The 18,460-nt window shown below is 43.1% G+C and overlaps 1 protein-coding gene across 3 annotated transcripts in view; it reads left to right on the forward strand.

Moving 5' to 3' along the window:
* The window catches only part of FBN1 (fibrillin 1), a 206,176-nt gene that overhangs the window by 31,290 nt on the left and 156,426 nt on the right, over positions 1-18,460 (forward strand). For all 3 annotated transcript variants that reach the window (XM_081888327.1, XM_081888325.1, XM_081888326.1), the window contains 2 exons: positions 4,306-4,401; positions 6,917-7,012. In XM_081888327.1, coding sequence (XP_081744453.1) covers positions 4,306-4,401; positions 6,917-7,012 — 192 coding nt within the window. The remainder of the gene's footprint in view (positions 1-4,305; positions 4,402-6,916; positions 7,013-18,460) is intronic.

Below are 18,460 nucleotides of genomic sequence, written 5' to 3' on the forward strand. Positions count from 1 at the left end.
ATAGGTTGGCGGCTTGAATCCCTGCAATGGGGTGAGCTCCCATTGCTCTGTCCCTGCTCCTGCCAACCTAGCAGTTCGAAAGCGCCAGTGCAAGTACATAAATAGGTACCGCTGTGGCGGGAAGGTAAACAGCGTTTCTGTGCACTCTGGTTTCCATCGCGTTGTTCTGTTGTGCCAGAAGCGGTTTAGTCCTGCTGGCCACATGACCCGAAAAGCTGTCTGTGGACAAACGCTGGCTCCCTTGGCCTGAAAGTGAGATGAGTGCCCCTACCCCATAGTCACCTTTGACTGGACTTAACTGTCCAGGGGTTCTTTACCTTTTTACCTACTCACCTCTGTAGTTCCTCCCAACAGCTTGTATTCAGAGGTATACTGCCTCTGCCCCTCAGTGATCCATTTAGCAGCTGCCATTACCTATTTATAGACCTTCCTTCAGTGAATTTAGCCACTTTCCATTTAAAGCCTTCTGAAGCCATCTTATTGGAAGAACACACCTGAACATTCATGTTCTTTCTGACCAATCAATGCTTTCATTTGCAAATACAGTGGTACCTTGGTTCTCAAACTTAATCCGTTCCAGAAGTCTGTTCCAAAACCAAAGCATTCTAAAACCAAGGTGCTCTTTCCCATAGAAAGTAATGCAAAACGATTAGCAGTAATCCATTCCAGACTTTAAAAAACAACCCCTAAAAGAGCAATTTAACATGAATTTTACTATCTAATGAGACCACTGATCCATAAAATGAAAGCAATAATCAATGTATTGTACTATATAAAATAAAGAAGACAGTATTGTAGATGATAAAAATTAAAAGAAATTCTTACCTGTACTGATGATACAGTACTCACACAGTCAATCAATCAATCAGTAGCTGAACTGGGTTCCATACAGTCACAAAACAAATTAACCAAAAAAGCCTCAAAAACAAAAACGCAAAATAAATAGCAAAAACAAAAGCACCAGACTTAATCCATTCCGGAAGTCCATTTGACTTCCGAAATGTTCAAAAACTGAGGTGTGGCTTCTGATTGGTGCAGGCGCCCTGGAAACAATAGGCGACATTGCATTGGATGTACAGCATCCGAAAAACGTTCGCAAACCAGAACATTTACTTCTGGGTTTTTGGTGTTTGGGAACCAACCAAAGCATTTTAGTACCAAGGCGTTTGAGAACCAAGGTACCACTGTATAGAGTACTCTCAGCTGCCTTTAGATATTTAAGGACGCAATCCTAAACACACTTATGCCTTGTTGAAAACAATGCGACTTATTTCTGAATAGCCATGCATTGGATTGGGTTGCAAGAAGTTTTGACAGCAAATGCAATGCGTTGCTGTTGAAGAATTGCCCAAATTTCCGTATAGATGGGTGAATGCAGAATACTCACATCAATTCCATTGCACCTACTCTTCCCCCCCCCTTTTGCTTTTAGTTATGTAAACAGTCATCATCCATACCATTGTTGGATACATCTATGATGGTTGGACCTAGTTTAGATCTGTTCATGCAGCCTTGTATGTAACATCAAAGGTGGCATGAGTTCCAGGAAGGTGGGTTCAGGGAATTCCATGTGGGTGAGTGAATGGGCTGGCAGAGGAAGGGTTGCCGTCACTCCTCTTCCAGACTTCCTGGTTTCCATGCTGGCCAGGGAGGAAGAGGAACTTCTTCCTCCACAGCTGGCCTGGAAATGCAATTAAGGAAGCAAAACCACTCAAGGAGACTTTGAAACAAAGCTGGGTGGGGTGTTGCTTAGGGAAAGGGACATGGCTGAGGGAGGTTTGTGTGGCCTGGGCAGAGTCCCAGGGGCCTGATAAAGAGGCCCGGGGGGACGGGACGTTTCACCCTTGAACCCTAGGTTCCCTCCCACTGCCACAATGTAAAAAAAAAAAAAGGAAAGCTGTAAAAAGCTTCAACACTGGTGAGTCCATGCAGCCCCACTCAGGCCTTAAAAACAATTCCAATAAAAACGATGATTTGCATTCCTAGTCTGCCAGATAATTAAGACTGCATGAGAAATAATTTCCTTTGGAAAATGAATTAAGGCAGAATAGGGTACCCTCTCACCCGCAGTCCCGCATTGCAGAGTTGCCTATAAGACTAAGATGAAGAAATATTATCAGCCTGTAGCTTGGGGAAAAAAGTAAGGTAAAACAACAACAGCTCTGCACTTAAGCTACCGTTAAACTTATTATCTCAAAGCATTTAAATGCCTTTGGTAATAAATGTGGGAATGGAAGTTAGCTTTTGGCTTGCTTTACTCTAATTGAAATCAGTTTGTGGTTTAAGTTCCTACTCCGCCTGACAGATGATATCATTTCCTATGTGTTTTCTAATCCCTTCTGTTTTCCTAAGGTTTTATAAAGCAAAGTCCGATCACACATATTGAAACCACTGCCCACCTTTTTCAGACCTACTTAGGAGGGTGTGAATATGGCTCCACCAATTATAGTGGGCTGCAGATTTGCAGATGCCTTGCACAGAATCTAGCTTCTGAACTAGATGTGACCTTATATGAGTCTTTGCATCTAGCATGTAGGTTTTGTTTTCCTAAATCCTAAATAGCAGCCACTGGGAGGGCCTCAAATTAATGCCACTGAGACAGACAGGTGGGTAGGCAATTTCTTGCTGTGGAAACCACTTGCTGTGGTTGTGACAAACAAAAAATATGCTCCTTCAAAGCTGCAATATATGTTGGGAAGAATCCTTCCACTGACAGCAATTTCAGAAAAACCTTTACATGCAAAGACACATTTAGCATCCTATATAGTTTGGCTCCAAACCTCAATGATTTCAGTGGTAGAGAGCTGGGCGATTCCTCTGTGGAAGTCAGCAAATACAATTGCTCATTTCCCCCTCTAAATTGTGCCCTTTCACTTTGGTTGGAAAATAATAGCATTGGATGGTGTCCTAGCTGTCACATTCGGAGTAGACCAACTGAAATAAATGGATTTAAGTTGATCAAGTCCATTGATTTCAATAAGTATATTCTGAATATCATTTACAGTAGTTGAAAGTAGCCAATTGTTTCTACAGTTTTCCATAGAGTCAGAGTATAAAGTTGCTGCCACAATGTTTTAAAATGTAGCAAATAATCACATCTTATGCACATTTAACTTGGGTGATTTCAACCACACACAACTGAAGACCAGCTGGTTGAAATTTTGCAAGTTAAATACAAGCAAAGTGGAACGAAAGCTTTTAAGTTCTGCATCTTGCTTGGAGGCAAGGTCGAGAGCTCTGGGGTGCTCTCACAAGATCTTGCAGATCTGTCCGAGCTCCTACGAGATCTCGCATGAGCACCCTTAGCCTTCCAAAAACCATCGCAAAAAAACTTCTAAGCTCTCTACCTTGCTTGCCAGGCAAGGCATTCTTGATGTGTTGGCTCTGGAAGACGAGTGGGGTGCTTTGTAGGATCTTATGGGAACTTGAAGAGCTCCATGGGGTCTCAGAGAGGCAGCCCCAAACCGACGTGTTGGGAGGGCCTTGCCCTCCTTCCAAGGCAGAGAACTTAAAAGCTCTTTTTGCACCAGGTCTGCTTGGGATGAAGGGAGTTGTAGCCCAACAATAAGTGTGGTCCCAAGGCGGAAGAGCACTGTATTCAATGACTTTCTTGATACTTCCTGTGCTCCATTGATTTCAGAAAGCTTGGCTGCACATTGCGTGGCGAGTTCCTGCCTCCCCCCCAGCAGAAATAAAGACACAAGACACCATAATTAAGGTTAATGGGCTAAAATTGGCCACAACTTCATTGGTTACAGGTGATGAGCGATATTGGCTTAGGCATTGGACCTAAATGACTATCCGGCTTCCATCCGTCTGCCTGAAAGGCTGGGAAGGGTTAACACCAGCAGGGGTGCACATCAACTAGGCACTCCCCAGGGGTCACCGCTTTGGGGGCGTGCCTTGGGCCCTGACCTCCATAGGCTTCGGATGTGGCCACGCCCCTCGGAATCCTTTACTGGACTACCCTTCATTATCCGCGGGAGGTGATGGCGCTCCTCCCACCCATTCATCTACATAGCAATACCCCTACCAATGCCTAACTGCCAAATCGAGGAAGTTGTGACGATTTGCTACGAGGTAGGCGAAAAAACCAAATGGCTGGTGCCAATTTGCCAAGTGGAAAAATTCCTACCAGGCCCCTTAACAGCGACCAAAAAGCCACAAAATACACTGAGGCATTCTGCATTTCTATTTGATGGTGGTTGTGGTCAGCGCTTCACAGAATTAAACATTTAAAATGGTTGCCATCTGCTGTTTAGCTTCTCTAGACTACACAGTTAAGTAATTGTCTTTCCTTTCCAGTGCAACATTGCAACATCAGGTGTATGAATGGAGGTACATGCAGTGATGACCATTGTCTCTGTCAGAAAGGATACACAGGAACACACTGTGGGCAGCGTAAGTAAACGTAATCTAACATTTAGCTAGGGGTGCTGTCCTATGTGTACTAAGTGATATGGGGTGCATTTTAGTACCTTTTGGAGGCACAGGAGAAATGGAGAAATTGTGGGTGAAATGGGGGCTTTGCCAGAACCAGTGGTTGCAGGAAGAGATCTTACTGGAATCCACCAACTGGAAGCTGCCAAGTAATCAGGCAGTGACACTATGTCATCATACAGTGTTGCTTCCAGGTTTCCTTAGGGAAAGGGTGACAATGGCAGTCACTGGGAAGTGTTCTTTTGGTTGAGACTTCTGTTGTGAAACTGAGAGAAGTGGCCCAGTTTTGAGCTAAAAATTCTCATCTGACATTTGACTCTGCACTGGTTAATTAAAATGTAGAGCTCAGCCACAAGAAGACTAACAAATCCATTGTAATCAACAAATTCTGGGCTGCTGGTTAACTGCTGTGGAATTTTTCAAGCTAGCACGTGACTTTGCAATAGATGCCAGGAGAATTCTTTCTGACTGGAACAATTAAAGTAAGCATCAGACAAATTCATAATAATTGGATATTGCCTGATGTTGCAGTTCTATGCATTATTTTTTTTAAAAAAAATAATTTCCATTTTCCACATCACAATTAAAACAACGTAACTCACAGCACATCAACCACGTTGCTTAAAACAGTTCTTGCGTTCCTAGAATTATCAAAGACTTGAAAGGTTTTATGCATGTAGGATCTGATTAGTTAGAACTTCAACTATGGGTGCTGTCTGGCCCCTTTGCAAATGTGGAGCAGACTGCAAGGTGGCTCCTATCAGAATGTATTCTAATGTTCACCCCCACGCCATGCTGGCTTCCATGCTGGTTGTACTGCTGCATGACTGGGTACACTGAAATTCACTCAGCCTTTCCAGGTAAGATGAGGTCTTCCCACATCTCATTTACATCCATCCATGCTGCTCACAGCAGAAGCAAATGATATATGTCTTGCCTGGGGAGTAACAGGCACTAGAGGCAGGTAAGTGAGGTCTAGGAGAGTCTTGGTTGGCCAGAAATTACTAGATTGTGAACTGTCGTGCATTTGTGCAAGGCTGGCAAAGGGATGGAAAGGATAGACTTACAATGCATTTTATTAGTAACTCCTTCTCATGCGCAGAAATGGCTGGATTGTGCCCATATCTTGCTCTGTTGAAATTGTGACATATCGGGGAATTGGATTACATATGCTAAATCTTTGGCTTTTCAAATAAAGTCATAGCTGAGCTTGATGTTTGGCTGTTTTGAAATACATGGCTGCATTTGATAAGTAGTTCATAGAGTTTGGCATTCACCAGCAAAGGCTTGTTTGCTGGTCAAAATGAGTAAGACTGTCAGAGTCCCAGGCCATCCGTATTCCAGCAAGTGGTTTTGCCAAGCAATGTGGATTTGTAATAATGTGTTTAACTGCAAATCATGTTCTTAGAAAGAGGCCTGTAATTCACTTGGGCAGATGTGTGTGAGGTTTTGTAGAGAGAAATAAGGGGGAAATAGAAAGTTTTTGTCTTTTAAGTAAGGGTATGTCCTTATAAAGGGACATGGGTGGCACTGTGGGTTAAACCACAGAGCCTAGGACTTGCCGATCAGAAGGTCGGCGGTTTGAATCCCCGCAACGGGGTGAGCTTCCATTGCTCGGTCCCTGCTCCTGCCAACCTAGCAGTTCGAAAGCACGTCAAAGTGCAAGTAGATAAATAGGTACCACTCCGGAGGGAAGATAAACGCCATTTCTGTGCGCTGCTCTGGTTCGCCAGAAGCGGCTTAGTCATGCTGGCCACATGACCCGGAAGCTGTACGCCGGCTCCCTCAGCCAATAAAGCGAGATGAGCACCGCAACCCCAGAGTCGGCCACGACTGGACCTAAAGGTCAGGGGTCCCTTTACCTTTACCTTTTATAACTCTTTCAGACAGGTGACCTCTTCCACCCTGGTACAGAGCTACCATTGCTTGGACCCAGCTGTAGGCACTGCTTGAGGACAAAGACCCAAATAGTAATTTCTTACACAGCTGGTTGGGTGCTTCTATACTAAACCTTAATATTTCCATTATTATTATTTTTTATTTGCAGTTTTGAGACTATGCTTCCTCCTGGAGGAGAGTAGTTAGCAAAATAGCCAAAATACAATACAATGATCAAACAATTATCAAAACACACTTGAAACCACAGAGCTGGTTTTCACGTAACACCAAACCAAACTATGGGTTAGTGTGAAAGTGTGAAGGCCTCCAGAGAGAAGATTCACAGCCCCTGAACTTCTCTCTGAGGTCTGCTGCTGCTAAGGTGCTTTGAGCCAAGCTATGCTGTTGCCTGAACCCAGGCTCATAGTTTGTCTTCTCCAAACAGGCCATGAGCTGTAAACCCAGGACCAAACCTTGGTTACAGTGTGTGGTTTGTCTGGAGCGAGACAAGCTACAGGCCCGGGTAAAGCCATAAACGGTTGCCCGTCATGCAAACATTAAAGCATCCAAATAACTCTGTTGCTCATTTCACTTACAGCTGTCTGCGAAAGTGGGTGCCTTAATGGAGGGAGATGTGTCGCCCCAAACAGATGTGCCTGCACTTATGGCTTTACTGGACCTCAGTGTGAAAGAGGTAGGTGGGATTCCCGCCCCCCCCATTAGAAAAGACCAGACTTTGATGTGTTGTGTATGAGTTAAGCTTCTGAATGAGTCAGTATGAGTTAAGTTTCTGGGGGTTTTTTTATTGTTTGCCGAGTGTGATGAATTAAGATGAAGGAACAATATGTTTCTGGAAGACTTATTTTTTTAGAAAATCTGATTAAAGAAGGCAAATGAAACTGTGGCAGGTGATGGAGTGAGGAAATAGCTCCTTATTACCAACAGGATTCAGGTCAGCTTTGTATGTTAAAACAAAGCAGGGGAAGAAATAAATTGTGTTATTTGTACTTCCTCTTATTGCAGTTCCAGGATAGCATGTCCTTACCTACGCTGACACTATAACCCTCTGGTGAATCCACACAGAGCAATTATTTCAAATCTTAGAAGAGGCCAGTGGAGAGGTGCAGTCTGTGTTCCTTACTCCAATGAGATCCTTTTGGTATATTCTCCAGGTTGTTGTTTTTTGCAATGTGTGGACGTTATCCTTACTTCTATATTGCTTCTTGGCGCAAAGGCCTGTTCCATGCTTGCTAAGCAACCAAGTTTCCCTCTTTCGCCTCACAGTCAGGCTGCCGTTTCCCTCTCTGATGAAGCTTCTGTGCTTTTAATCAGCTGCCCGAGAGGCAGAAATTCAACAGGTGCAGCATTTGTTATCTGTCATTATAGCTCCTTCTCAGCAGCTTCATTTCCTATTGTCAGGAAGAAGATGGCAACACTTTCTCTTACGTGGAGCAAGGCACTGGTGTACTTAGCACACAGCAATGGTTGTGCCTTTGTTTCCACAGTATCGTATGGTTCAGTATGTGTGTGAGGTTTTATTTACGACTGTGATGTTGATGAAGGGATGACTCACTTTGAACCTGTACAGAATTTGAGGTGCAGGACTTTAGAGATTCAGTGCTATACGTGCACTTTTAGGACTGAATTTTGGCCACCCCTGCTGGAATTTAGATGTGTTGGAGGTCTGCATACTTTTTATTTAAAGATGGGGATGAGGATGAAAGGCAAAGGAAACTTGGGAGTTCATTTTGTTTCATTTTTCATTTTTAGCTGTAAAAGCTGGCCAGTAAAATGAATGCAATCACGTACATTTTAGCTTGCTGTTTAATATACACAGAATGTCTTGGGCAATGTTTTGGCAATTGGAGCTACACTTAAGTACTGGAGTTATACTATATCCCGCCTCAAGTCTCGTGCTTTGTTTTGACTAGCTTTGCAGAGTTCTTCTTCTGTAAAACTTGTATGAGTTTGTTATCAGTTTTGTGAACTTTTTTTTGCTTGGGTAGCCATAGCAACACACACAGCTGTTTCCAGATGAGAACACAGCCCTACTTATCTGCTGTGCCCGAAGTAGTTCAAGGAAATTAAATCAAGTTTAAGAGCATTCTGGAGAGAGATGACAGCAATAGCTGTTTAACTGTAGTTATCGTTTGGCTGTTTTTGTATTTTTGCAGATAACGTATGTTTTAATTTGAACAAATGGGCTAACTTGGTGTCTGGAAAATTCATACGATGGGTTACATATAAAGCAGACTATTATATACTCAGTCAAGCAAGTCCACCTTTCTCTCTCATATGTATGTAGGCTCTGTTCAAGCCTAAACCTGGGAGAAACTCCAGTAGCTACAGAGAGCAGTTTGAATGCAAACTGTTACAAGCCAGGGTAGGATCGGATCCAGCATTACGGTTAACTCTTCCACACAGGAAAAATAGGTGGTTACAGAGAGCAGCCAAATGTTAGGAGCAGTGGAAGGACTGTTTATACTGTGTTCAGCCACAGAGAGGAAAACAGCAGAGAGAGTTCTCATGCATTTGGCTCTGAGCAGAGTTGTCCGTATACTTAGAAAGTTTGAACAAATCCGTGCACCCCATGTTTGTTCTTTAAACCCAGCATTAAAATGATGGGGTGCACTTGAGCCAGACGTCCAAGTCTTAACCCCACGCTAAACTTATTGCATAGAAATTAGTAAAGGGACCCCTGACCATTAGGTCCAGTCGTGGCCAACTCTGGGGTTGCGGCGCTCATCTCGCTTTATTGGCCGAGGGAGCCGGTGTACAGCTTCCGGGTCATGTGGCCAGCATGAATAAGCCATTTCTGGAGAACCAGAGCAGCGCACGGAAATGCCGTTTACCTTCCCACTAGAGTGGTACCTATTTATCTACTTGCACTTTGAGGTGCTTTCAAACTGCTAGGTTGGCAGGAGCAGGGACCGAGCAATGGGAGCTCACCCCGTCGCGGGGATTCGAAATGCCGACTTTCTGATCGGCAAGTCCTAGGCTCTGTGGTTTAACCCACAGCGCCACCCACGTCACTGCATAGAAATTAGCAAGGCTTAAAAAATGCTGAATGAGACATGATCACACCCATGCTGACTTATTTTGACTGCTAAGGTCAGTTTTTGCATTCAGCCAATCCCCCCTCCCATACTGTAGCTCTGTGAAGGGGAAGGGGGACTTCATGGTAATCAATGGAAGCTGCCTTGTGCTGAGTCAGACCACTGGTCCATCTAGTTCAGTATTGTTTACACTGTCTGGCAGCAGCTTTCCAGGGTTTCAGACAGGATCCCCTCTCAGCTCTACGGGGTGATGCCAGGGATTGCAAAGCAGATTGCGAACCACTGAACTGTAGCCCTTCCCTTTGTGATACTGGTACTGAAGATGCAACAGAGAAACAGTTTTGGGATTAAATCTGAATCAACAACTGCCAGACTTAAGGATGCATACCACTTTTCTATTTATATGTTTCTAAAAATCCCAAATACACATGGTCACATGGGGTTGTCACTTTGGGATTTCTAGGATCTGGAGGAACCTGACTTGTGGTGTTTATACCTTGATTGGGATTGTGTACAGTTTTTTTTCTGCCAACCAGTGGCAAAGCCAGCTGGTTCATTTTACCAACCAGTGTAACAGGGAGTAACAAATCAGTGTTTGTTCAAGACACAGCAGCTGATTTTTGTGAGTATAGAGTAGGCAACCTAAACACTAAAAAGATTGAAAGGTTTTGATTAAGGTTACTAGACGTCCCCGCTTCCCACGGACAGTCCCTGGATTTACAAATTAGTCCTCTGACAAAATCCATCTATTTAGTAGGAAGTTGAAAAGGGTCCTCGGATTCATTGAAAGAAATCTGGTAACCTTAGTTTTGATAGCTCCAGAGCAGCCAGCCTGTTGACAGATGCCCTCATTAGTCACAAGTACTCATCAATTTGAGCCAATGGACTATTTTGAAATGGGAATCTATTACCTCTGCAACTCATTAAAAACATTTCATTCACTCTTCATGGCTCTCAGATGAACTGTGTTCCAAACATGTTGTTAAACTTAATGTATTTTTATTCCATCATGTTTTTATTTGTTTACAATAGTTATAGCCCACCTTTAGATATTAAGTCCTTAATGTAGTAAAATTGGGCAAATAGCATTTCTGCTTTATTACAAAAACTTATGGGGATATCTGTGTATCACATCATCGGCTACTGGATGGAAGTAATTCCAAGCCTATTGCATACAGCCTTGTAAATAACTGCACAAAAGTTAGTGGGAGTCAGCATGGAAACGTGGGATTCAAGCCTCTTAGCAGGCTATTTAAAAAGCCTTCCAGCAAACAGGCTGATAGAAGAGGATCTTGGCTGCAGAATGAGCTTCCCGTCCTCCTAGTTGAGCCCTCTCTGTTAGAGCAAATGGGTACCACCCGACCCAATGCAGTCTGTCCTCAGCCAGCAGATTGCCTACCTGCTTTCTTAAATCCAGTCCAGGGGATGGCACTGCCAGCCACCTTCCTCCTTAGTCTTAGTCACGCCCTGAACAGGGAAGAGGATGGAGACAAAATTAGTTGACTCTGCCTGTCCTTGCCTCTCTGGGTGGTCTCCCTGCCTTCCGCCCTAGCATACCCAATGGTCCTCGGCCACCACCTCTTCCTCCTCAGCCAACATGGAAATCAAGTGCACTGATGGCAGAGGAAAGGGGAGATTTGTTGCTCCTGGCTCAGCCCATTCACACATCTGCATGGAATTGCTGGTTGCCTTCAGGTGCCAACCAAGTTGTTGATTGCAAGGCTGACTTAATGCTGATACATTGAAAACTGCAGGGATGGAAGAGACTTCAAGGGACATCTAGTCCTATCAAACTGTAGAAGAAATTACATTACAAACTGAAGCTCCACACAGGGATGTAAACTGAAACAAGAGTCAGAGTATTAAGGCATTCTAGTAACATTTGGGAGTTGTTAGCCAGTGTGGTGTAGTGGTTAAGAGCGGTAGACTCGTAATCTGGGGGAACCGGGTTCGCTTCCCTGCTCCTCCACATTCAGCTGCTGGGTGACCTTGGGCCAGTCACACTTCTCTGAAGTCTCTCAGCCCCACTCACCTCACAGAGTGTTTGTTATGGGGGAGGAAGGGAAAGGAGAATGTTAGCCACTTTGAGACTCCTTAAAGGGCGTGAAAGGCGGGATATCAAATCCAAACTCTTCTTCTTCTTCTTCTTATAGGTACATTAGGTACATACATAGGAAACTGATTTCTGCCAAGGCAGAGCTTTGGTCTATTGAGCTTAGCATTATCTACACTGAGTGCCAGCGGCTCTCCACAGGTTCAGACCTTTGGTGATTCCTATATTTCTGTTTCTAAATGCAGTGGAAAGTACAGGCAGAATCATGCTCCCACCCAGAGTTTCCTTTTGAGTCAGACGACAGCAGGCTTGGACTCCAGTCACTTCAAATATTAAGATTGTAGCATGTACCTCCCTCGTGTATGTACTGCATGTGCAAACAATGTCTGGCTTTCCTTCACGGCGTCAGTCCTGTTCAGCTCTCTTTCTCTGCAGCAGGATATATATTTCAGAATTTTGATCACCTTGTGAGTCTAGCAAAGGCAAAAGGTAAAAATCAGGGCTGCCAAACCATTTCAGCTGAATATCTCATTGCTTTTTATTTTATTGATTTAAATATATATTTGCATATCCTACCAGTTAAATCTACTAAAGTCTGCAGCCCTCATTAAAAAAAAATAACGTCCAAAGAACTTTGGCAAAAATGCAAATTGGGCAATATTGAAGCAATGCAACTTTACTACTGTGTTCTTATATAACTGGCATAATTTGCAGAAAAGACTATGCACCCTGAGAGTGGTATGGAAAGCAAGCAGCAAGTCATTTCCCGAAAACATTTGTTGCATTTAAACTAGTATTATAACCTATAATTACTGGTATCCCCCCTCCCTCAAGAAAACCCTTTTTAGAACTGTCTTCTAAGCAGTACATTTGATGACAAAGACATACACTACATTTCTTTCCTGGACTTTAATATAAATAAGTGACATAAACATAAATAAGTGAAATACAACAAAACAGCCAGCAAATAGACGAAGCCAATACCCACACACCCCTGACTAATTCAAGCCGTGCAAAAATACTTCCCCGGTTCTAGCAGGCAGCGAAGAGGACAGTCTGCTGGTGATTCTGTTGACTCGCGACGAGACGATGGAGAAGAATGAGGCCGAGGAGAGGCTGGCGCTGCAGCAAAAGGCTGCTGTAAACGCCCCCTCGGAGGCACCTGGTTGGGTGCCTGCCAAGGAGGCGTGGGCGCCAGCCAGGTGAGAGGAGGAGGCAGGGGGCTAACGCCCCCTGTTAGGGGCAGAGCTCGGGCTCCCGCCCACAACCACTCCCCTCTCTTCCAGGGAGGAGAGTCTTTTGATGACAAAGACATACACTACATTTCTTTCCTGGACTTTAATATAAATAAGTGACATAAACGTTTATCTAGCATAGCTGTTAAGATACCTGAACAATAGGGCCACACTAGTATAGTGTAAGCGGCTTCATATTTTTGTGAGAGAGGTTCTAAAATATAAAGCTTTCACAGTAGTATTTCATGACTACACAGATAGTTAATGCACACTGATGGTTAACTTCACAGATAGTTATTTTCTCTGTTTAGAAATAGTGTATTTCTAGATAAAACAATTGAGAGTATTTCTGAATAAATCAATTCAATTAAGTAAGTCATTAGCAGAACATTCACCTTCAAAACAGAGAATGGCTTTGTTTGGATGATTGAATCCTTGGATGATAATCTAAATCAGGCCATTGACTACATTTGGGTGTCATAATGAACTATGGTTTTCCATTACTTGAATGAGCTTTGGCAAACCCCTCCCTCCCTTCTTGCTGTGACTGTGAGGAGACTGAAAGCTTTTGCTGCTCATTCAAATGGAACTTTCATAACCAAAGTTTAGCATTATGCCCACCTAAACTGCGCTTAGTGTTAATCATGGCTTATCAAAATAAACCCGCTTTATAACCAATGGCTTAAAGTTGGCTTCTTTCAAACAAGCCATAGTTAAGATTAACTCCAGTTTCTTGGTTTTGGACAATGCAACAAGCTGTGGTTAATTTTAAAACGGAAAACATCTGAACTCCTCCATGCAAATAGGAGGAGTTTGTGAGCCCAAAGCTTACCTAGACTCATTCCTGTAATGATAAACTATGGTTAATTGTGACATCCGAACACAGCCACTAAGATACTAGATAATTCATAGACAACCCAGGGAAGAAGTGTACACACAACCAGTGGTGGTATGATTTATTTATTTTTAATTTCAACTGTCAGAGTGTTCCCAGTTTAAAACCTGTTTGTTTGTTCTGCCTGGTGATCAAAAGATCTCTGCCCGTAGATGTTCTTTTTCCCTGGTGCATTATGGGTATCTAGGACTGTAACCTTAAGTAAAGGGACCCCTGACTGTTTGGTCCACTCACAAACGACTCTGGGGTTGCGGCGCTCATCTCGCTTTACTGGCAGAGGAAGCCGGCGTACAGCTTCCAGGGCATGTGGCCAGCATGACTAAGCCACTTCTGGCAAACCAGAGCAGCGCATGGAAATGCCATTTACTTTCCCGCTGGAGCGGTACCTATTTATCTACTTGCACTTTGAAGTGCTTTCAAAGTGCTAGGTTGGCAGGAGCAGGGACTGAGCAATGGGAGCTCACCCTGTCGCGGGGATTTGAATCACCAACCTTCTGATCGGCAAGCCCTAGGCTCTGTGGTTTAGACCACAGTGCCACCCGCGTCCCATTAATCTTAAGTAGACATGGTTATTTAAAAAAAGCAATCATGGTTAAATTCTGAATTGTCTATTTGATTTATCTATGAGGAAACCCACATTTGAGAGTTTTGGCATCCACTTCATAATTTATCTCTCTTTGGGGTATCAGAAATAACAGATCTTGAATTTGAAAATACTGCTTGATTATGATTTTCTGATGGGAAATATAATTCATGTTTTGTTAAGCTTGAATTTGCAGTTGCAATGACGGGGTATGTGTGTGTGAAAGGGAGGAAATGACTATTCAGCAATGATTAATAACATTTGCAATAGATATGTTCACACTTCCAGCTGATCTCTGGAAGTTTTGTAAGAAACAAGTAGCTTTCCTGTATTTCTTTTGTGTCTGCTTGTTCTATTTGGCACTGGAATAGGACTGTAGGGAAAGAGGCCTAAATAAGGTATACGGAATGAAGTAGATGATATAAGAGAACAATCTGATTGCAAACTGTTAAACAGAGAATGCAGAATTTGTATTGAATGTGCTATATGGAGGCAAAGATCTGCTTTGGGATCTTTTCTTTGAATAAAAGGTAAAAGATTCTTTGAAAAATCTCAGAAAGGGAGATCTAGGCTGTCACTCTATATGCAGTTACCTGGGAATCCCTTGCACCCTTGGCAAGGAGCTACAGTGGTACCTTGGGTTACATACGCTTCAGGTTACACACTCAGCTAACCCAGAAATAGTGCTTCAGGTTAAGAACTTTGATTCAGGATAAGAACAGAAATCACGCTCCGGCGGTATGGCGGCAGCAGGAGGCCCCATTAGCTAAAGTGGTGCTTCAGGTTAAGAACAGTTTCAGGTTAAGAACGGACCTCTGGAACGAATTAAGTACTTAACCCGAGGTACCACTGTACATCGCCCCCCAATCACTTTACTGCAATACCTGCATTAGAAATTACTACATTTTTGTACTCCCCACCAGGGCCTGTCTCTGCTAGGAGTATCTCTGACTGAACTCTATGGCATTTATTTCTCAGTAGAGTTGGTGTTGACCTGTGATCCCAAGCACTTTTACTTGGAAAGGAGATCAATTAATCTAACTGGGTCTTCCATATAAGTAAATGGGTTTAGAATTAGGCAGTGGGGGTTTTCCTTTCAGTTTTCAAATCTCTAACCTCTGTCATTGCAAAGAGTTGTATCCATTGCTAGCCATATTCAGGATAAGACACACTAGGTCCAATAATTTTAGCAAGTATTCTCTGAGTAGGATGTAGTTGCGTACAGCCCAAATACCCCGATGCAGATTTCTGCACTCATTTACATTATATTTCTAAACGTTTTATAAAAGCAACAATATGTATCCTTGGGGTTTTGAAGCTTTGCTAAACTTTAGCTGCTAGAAAGCCCAAATCTAACGTTTTTTTCAGGGTCCTTGCAAAACCTTAGGTTGACATTGAACTATGTCATATTAGAGTTCAAGATTGCTTAAATAGTGCAACTTTGTCCAGAAAGGGTAGAAAAGAAGGATTTGGCATGCCACATTTAACATTATAGTGGGAGGCATTTTAACTCGAGACATCGCATATTCATATAGCCAAATATGACCATGATATCATGTGGGTGTCAATGGAATTTGTCCCAAGATATCCGAGATATGAGCCATGCTAGTCTGCCAAGTTCTTGTGTAATTATGAAGGGAACTTTGAATCCAGGCCTCCAGATTGCTCTTGGAATTTGGAAATGCTGGGTTAAGAGGTTTTCATCATCCCGCTTGACGCTTCTTCCCTTTTGGGACACCCAGACTTCATGAATGCAGATAAATATGCACAGTTTAAAGAGCAGAAGAGTTGGGTCTTGTATAGAATTCAGCATCTGTTTGACCAAGGCAATGTTTTGCCAGAGAGGAAACCGAATTCTTGTGACTGCAGAGGGCTAAATTGGATTTTTCATAAAAGCAAAAAATCAATTCACTTGCAGAAAAAAACAATGAGGACTTTGTGGTGATTGTGGTGGGCTCCTAGATCGCTTACTTGCTTTGACGTGTGTGCAGGAGAAATCAAATAGGTCAATAGAATTACCTTCCAATTTTATTTTATTATGGTAGATTCTTCCCCCGCCCCCGTTTCTGATCTGGGCTGTGCTTCTCAGAAGGAGAACGGAGAAGTATGTGGTTGAAACCAGTAGTACTATGTGTTGTGTGGTGAAGCCATGAAACTGTATTGTGTATTTGACATACTGTATTGTCTCCACCTGGGCCTATGGTTTGTCTTCTCTAGACAAGCCAAGAGATGTAAACTAACAAGAAACCTTAGTGTTACATTTGAAAACATTGGGGAAAAATAGATTATTTTTTTAAGCAGGTGGTGGAAATCTGTCAATATCAGCTCAGTTGACAAAATATTTACCATAAAGATGTGAATAATGTTTATTCATTTCCAGAAAGCGTGTCAGAAAAGATGGTTAATTCTAAGCAGCAAGTTTTCAAAAACTGGCTCTTTACTTACTTTGCCAAAGCTTTACAAATATAGGCCACCATAAAACATCCGTATATAAAAATTTAAAATATATACAAATAAACAGGGATGTAGAGATATGTAATAATGAGGATTTACATTGGAGTTTCTTCCTGCTAAATTGTGCCATTCACCACTCTTAAGAGATGCTATTGATAAAAACTCAGCCACCCTTGCAGTTATTTACAGGTTGGTTTGTGACATCAGTAAACCGTGTCACTTCTAGAACGTCAGCCATCTAAAAATGATCTAATGCTTAGATTGTCAAAGTGCTCCCAATACTGAACATTTTGTGTTCGTTCTTTACTGCATGTGGCGTCTGTTGAGTCTGTATGCTGCCGATGAGTCATGTTCTGCTGCCAAGAAAAAGCATATGTTAGACAGACAATCCCAATTGAACACTTCTGGTGAAATGCTGAGGAGGGAACATAAGACTCAGATCTTTGGGCATCCAAACATTAGGGAACTTAGACGAAGGGATAAGGAAGTTGCGGCTTTCCAGATGTTCTTAGACTCACAACCCACAGCCACCTCACCCACCATGAACAATGGTCAGGAATGACAGGGTTTGTGTTCAGCGTCATCTGGAGGTTCACAGGTTCCTCATCCCTGATTTGGAGAGCAAACTTACCTTATGGCCAGAGAGCAGTCAGACTGAATACAACAATGGAGCCACATTCCAAAGCCGTGTCATTGACTCCACCTACTGTTGGCCTCCCAGTCTTCTACCCTACCAATCCCCATGGACAACAGCCACTAGTGGGTGGAGCGGAGCCTCTGCTGCTGGTGGAGCGGGTGAAGAAAAATCTTTGCTCCATCCTAAGCCCCTGCTGGGCAGTACGGATCCGTGTTTAGGATTGCTTTGTCCAGATATTCAGAGTAGAGTGTTAAGAACTCTATTAAAGGATCCCTGACCATTAGGTCCAGTCGTGGCCAACTCTGGGGTTGCGGCGCTCATCTCGCTTTATTGGCCAAGGGAGCCGGCATACAGCTTTCGGGTCATGTGGCCAGCATGACTAAACCGCTTCTGGTGAAACAGAGCAGCGCACGGAAACGCCGTTTACCTTCCCGCCGGAGTGGTACCTATTTATCTACTTGCACTTTGATGTGCTTTTGAACTGCTAGGTTGGCAAGAGCAGGGACCGAGCAACGGGAGCTCACCCTGTCGCGGGGATTCGAACCACTGACCTTCTGATTGGCAAGTCCTAGGCTCTGTGGTTTAATCCACAGCACCACCCGCGTCCCTTAAGAACTCTATTAGGGACACTTAAATTTTTCATTTCACTGTACTTATATTTGGAAATGGAGCCCCTTTCCTAAGTTTATGGAAATGATGCTACAACATGCCCAAACATTTTAACCAATAGTTAAACACTTACAGGCAGAGTGTTTAACAATTGGTTAAAATTTTGGGTGTATGTTGGGACGGCATTTGGCAAAAGTGTTTTCTGGAACAAATTTTACTGAGTTCTTGGAGAGTAAACTGCTAACCATCAACATCTACTACGTAAGGCAGATTTATTTCGTCTTCTGCAGAATTTATCTTATACACGAGGAAAGTTTTTTATTCTCTCCACCAGGAGAGAGCGAGAGATGAACCTGCACTACAGGAGTCTGGAAAATCCTGAATTGCTGTGCAGGCACAAAACACGCTAAATTTGGGGGCTTCATTCTCTTGTTCTGAACTAATACTCAGCTACAGTTCTAGGGATAGAGACGGTTTGGTTTTAAATCATCTTTCTGATCCCCCTCCCTCCATACGGGCATTACTTTGGATCCTAGCTGGCCTAAATTGCAAAGCTGTGTGCATAAAGCAAGGAAGAAGAAAAATATTTGTGCCAAGGTATTAAAACAGCTAAGAAGGGT

Source organism: Podarcis melisellensis (genome assembly GCF_964234715.1).
Source record: "Podarcis melisellensis genome assembly, chromosome: 14".
Classification (NCBI taxonomy): domain Eukaryota; kingdom Metazoa; phylum Chordata; class Lepidosauria; order Squamata; family Lacertidae; genus Podarcis; species Podarcis melisellensis.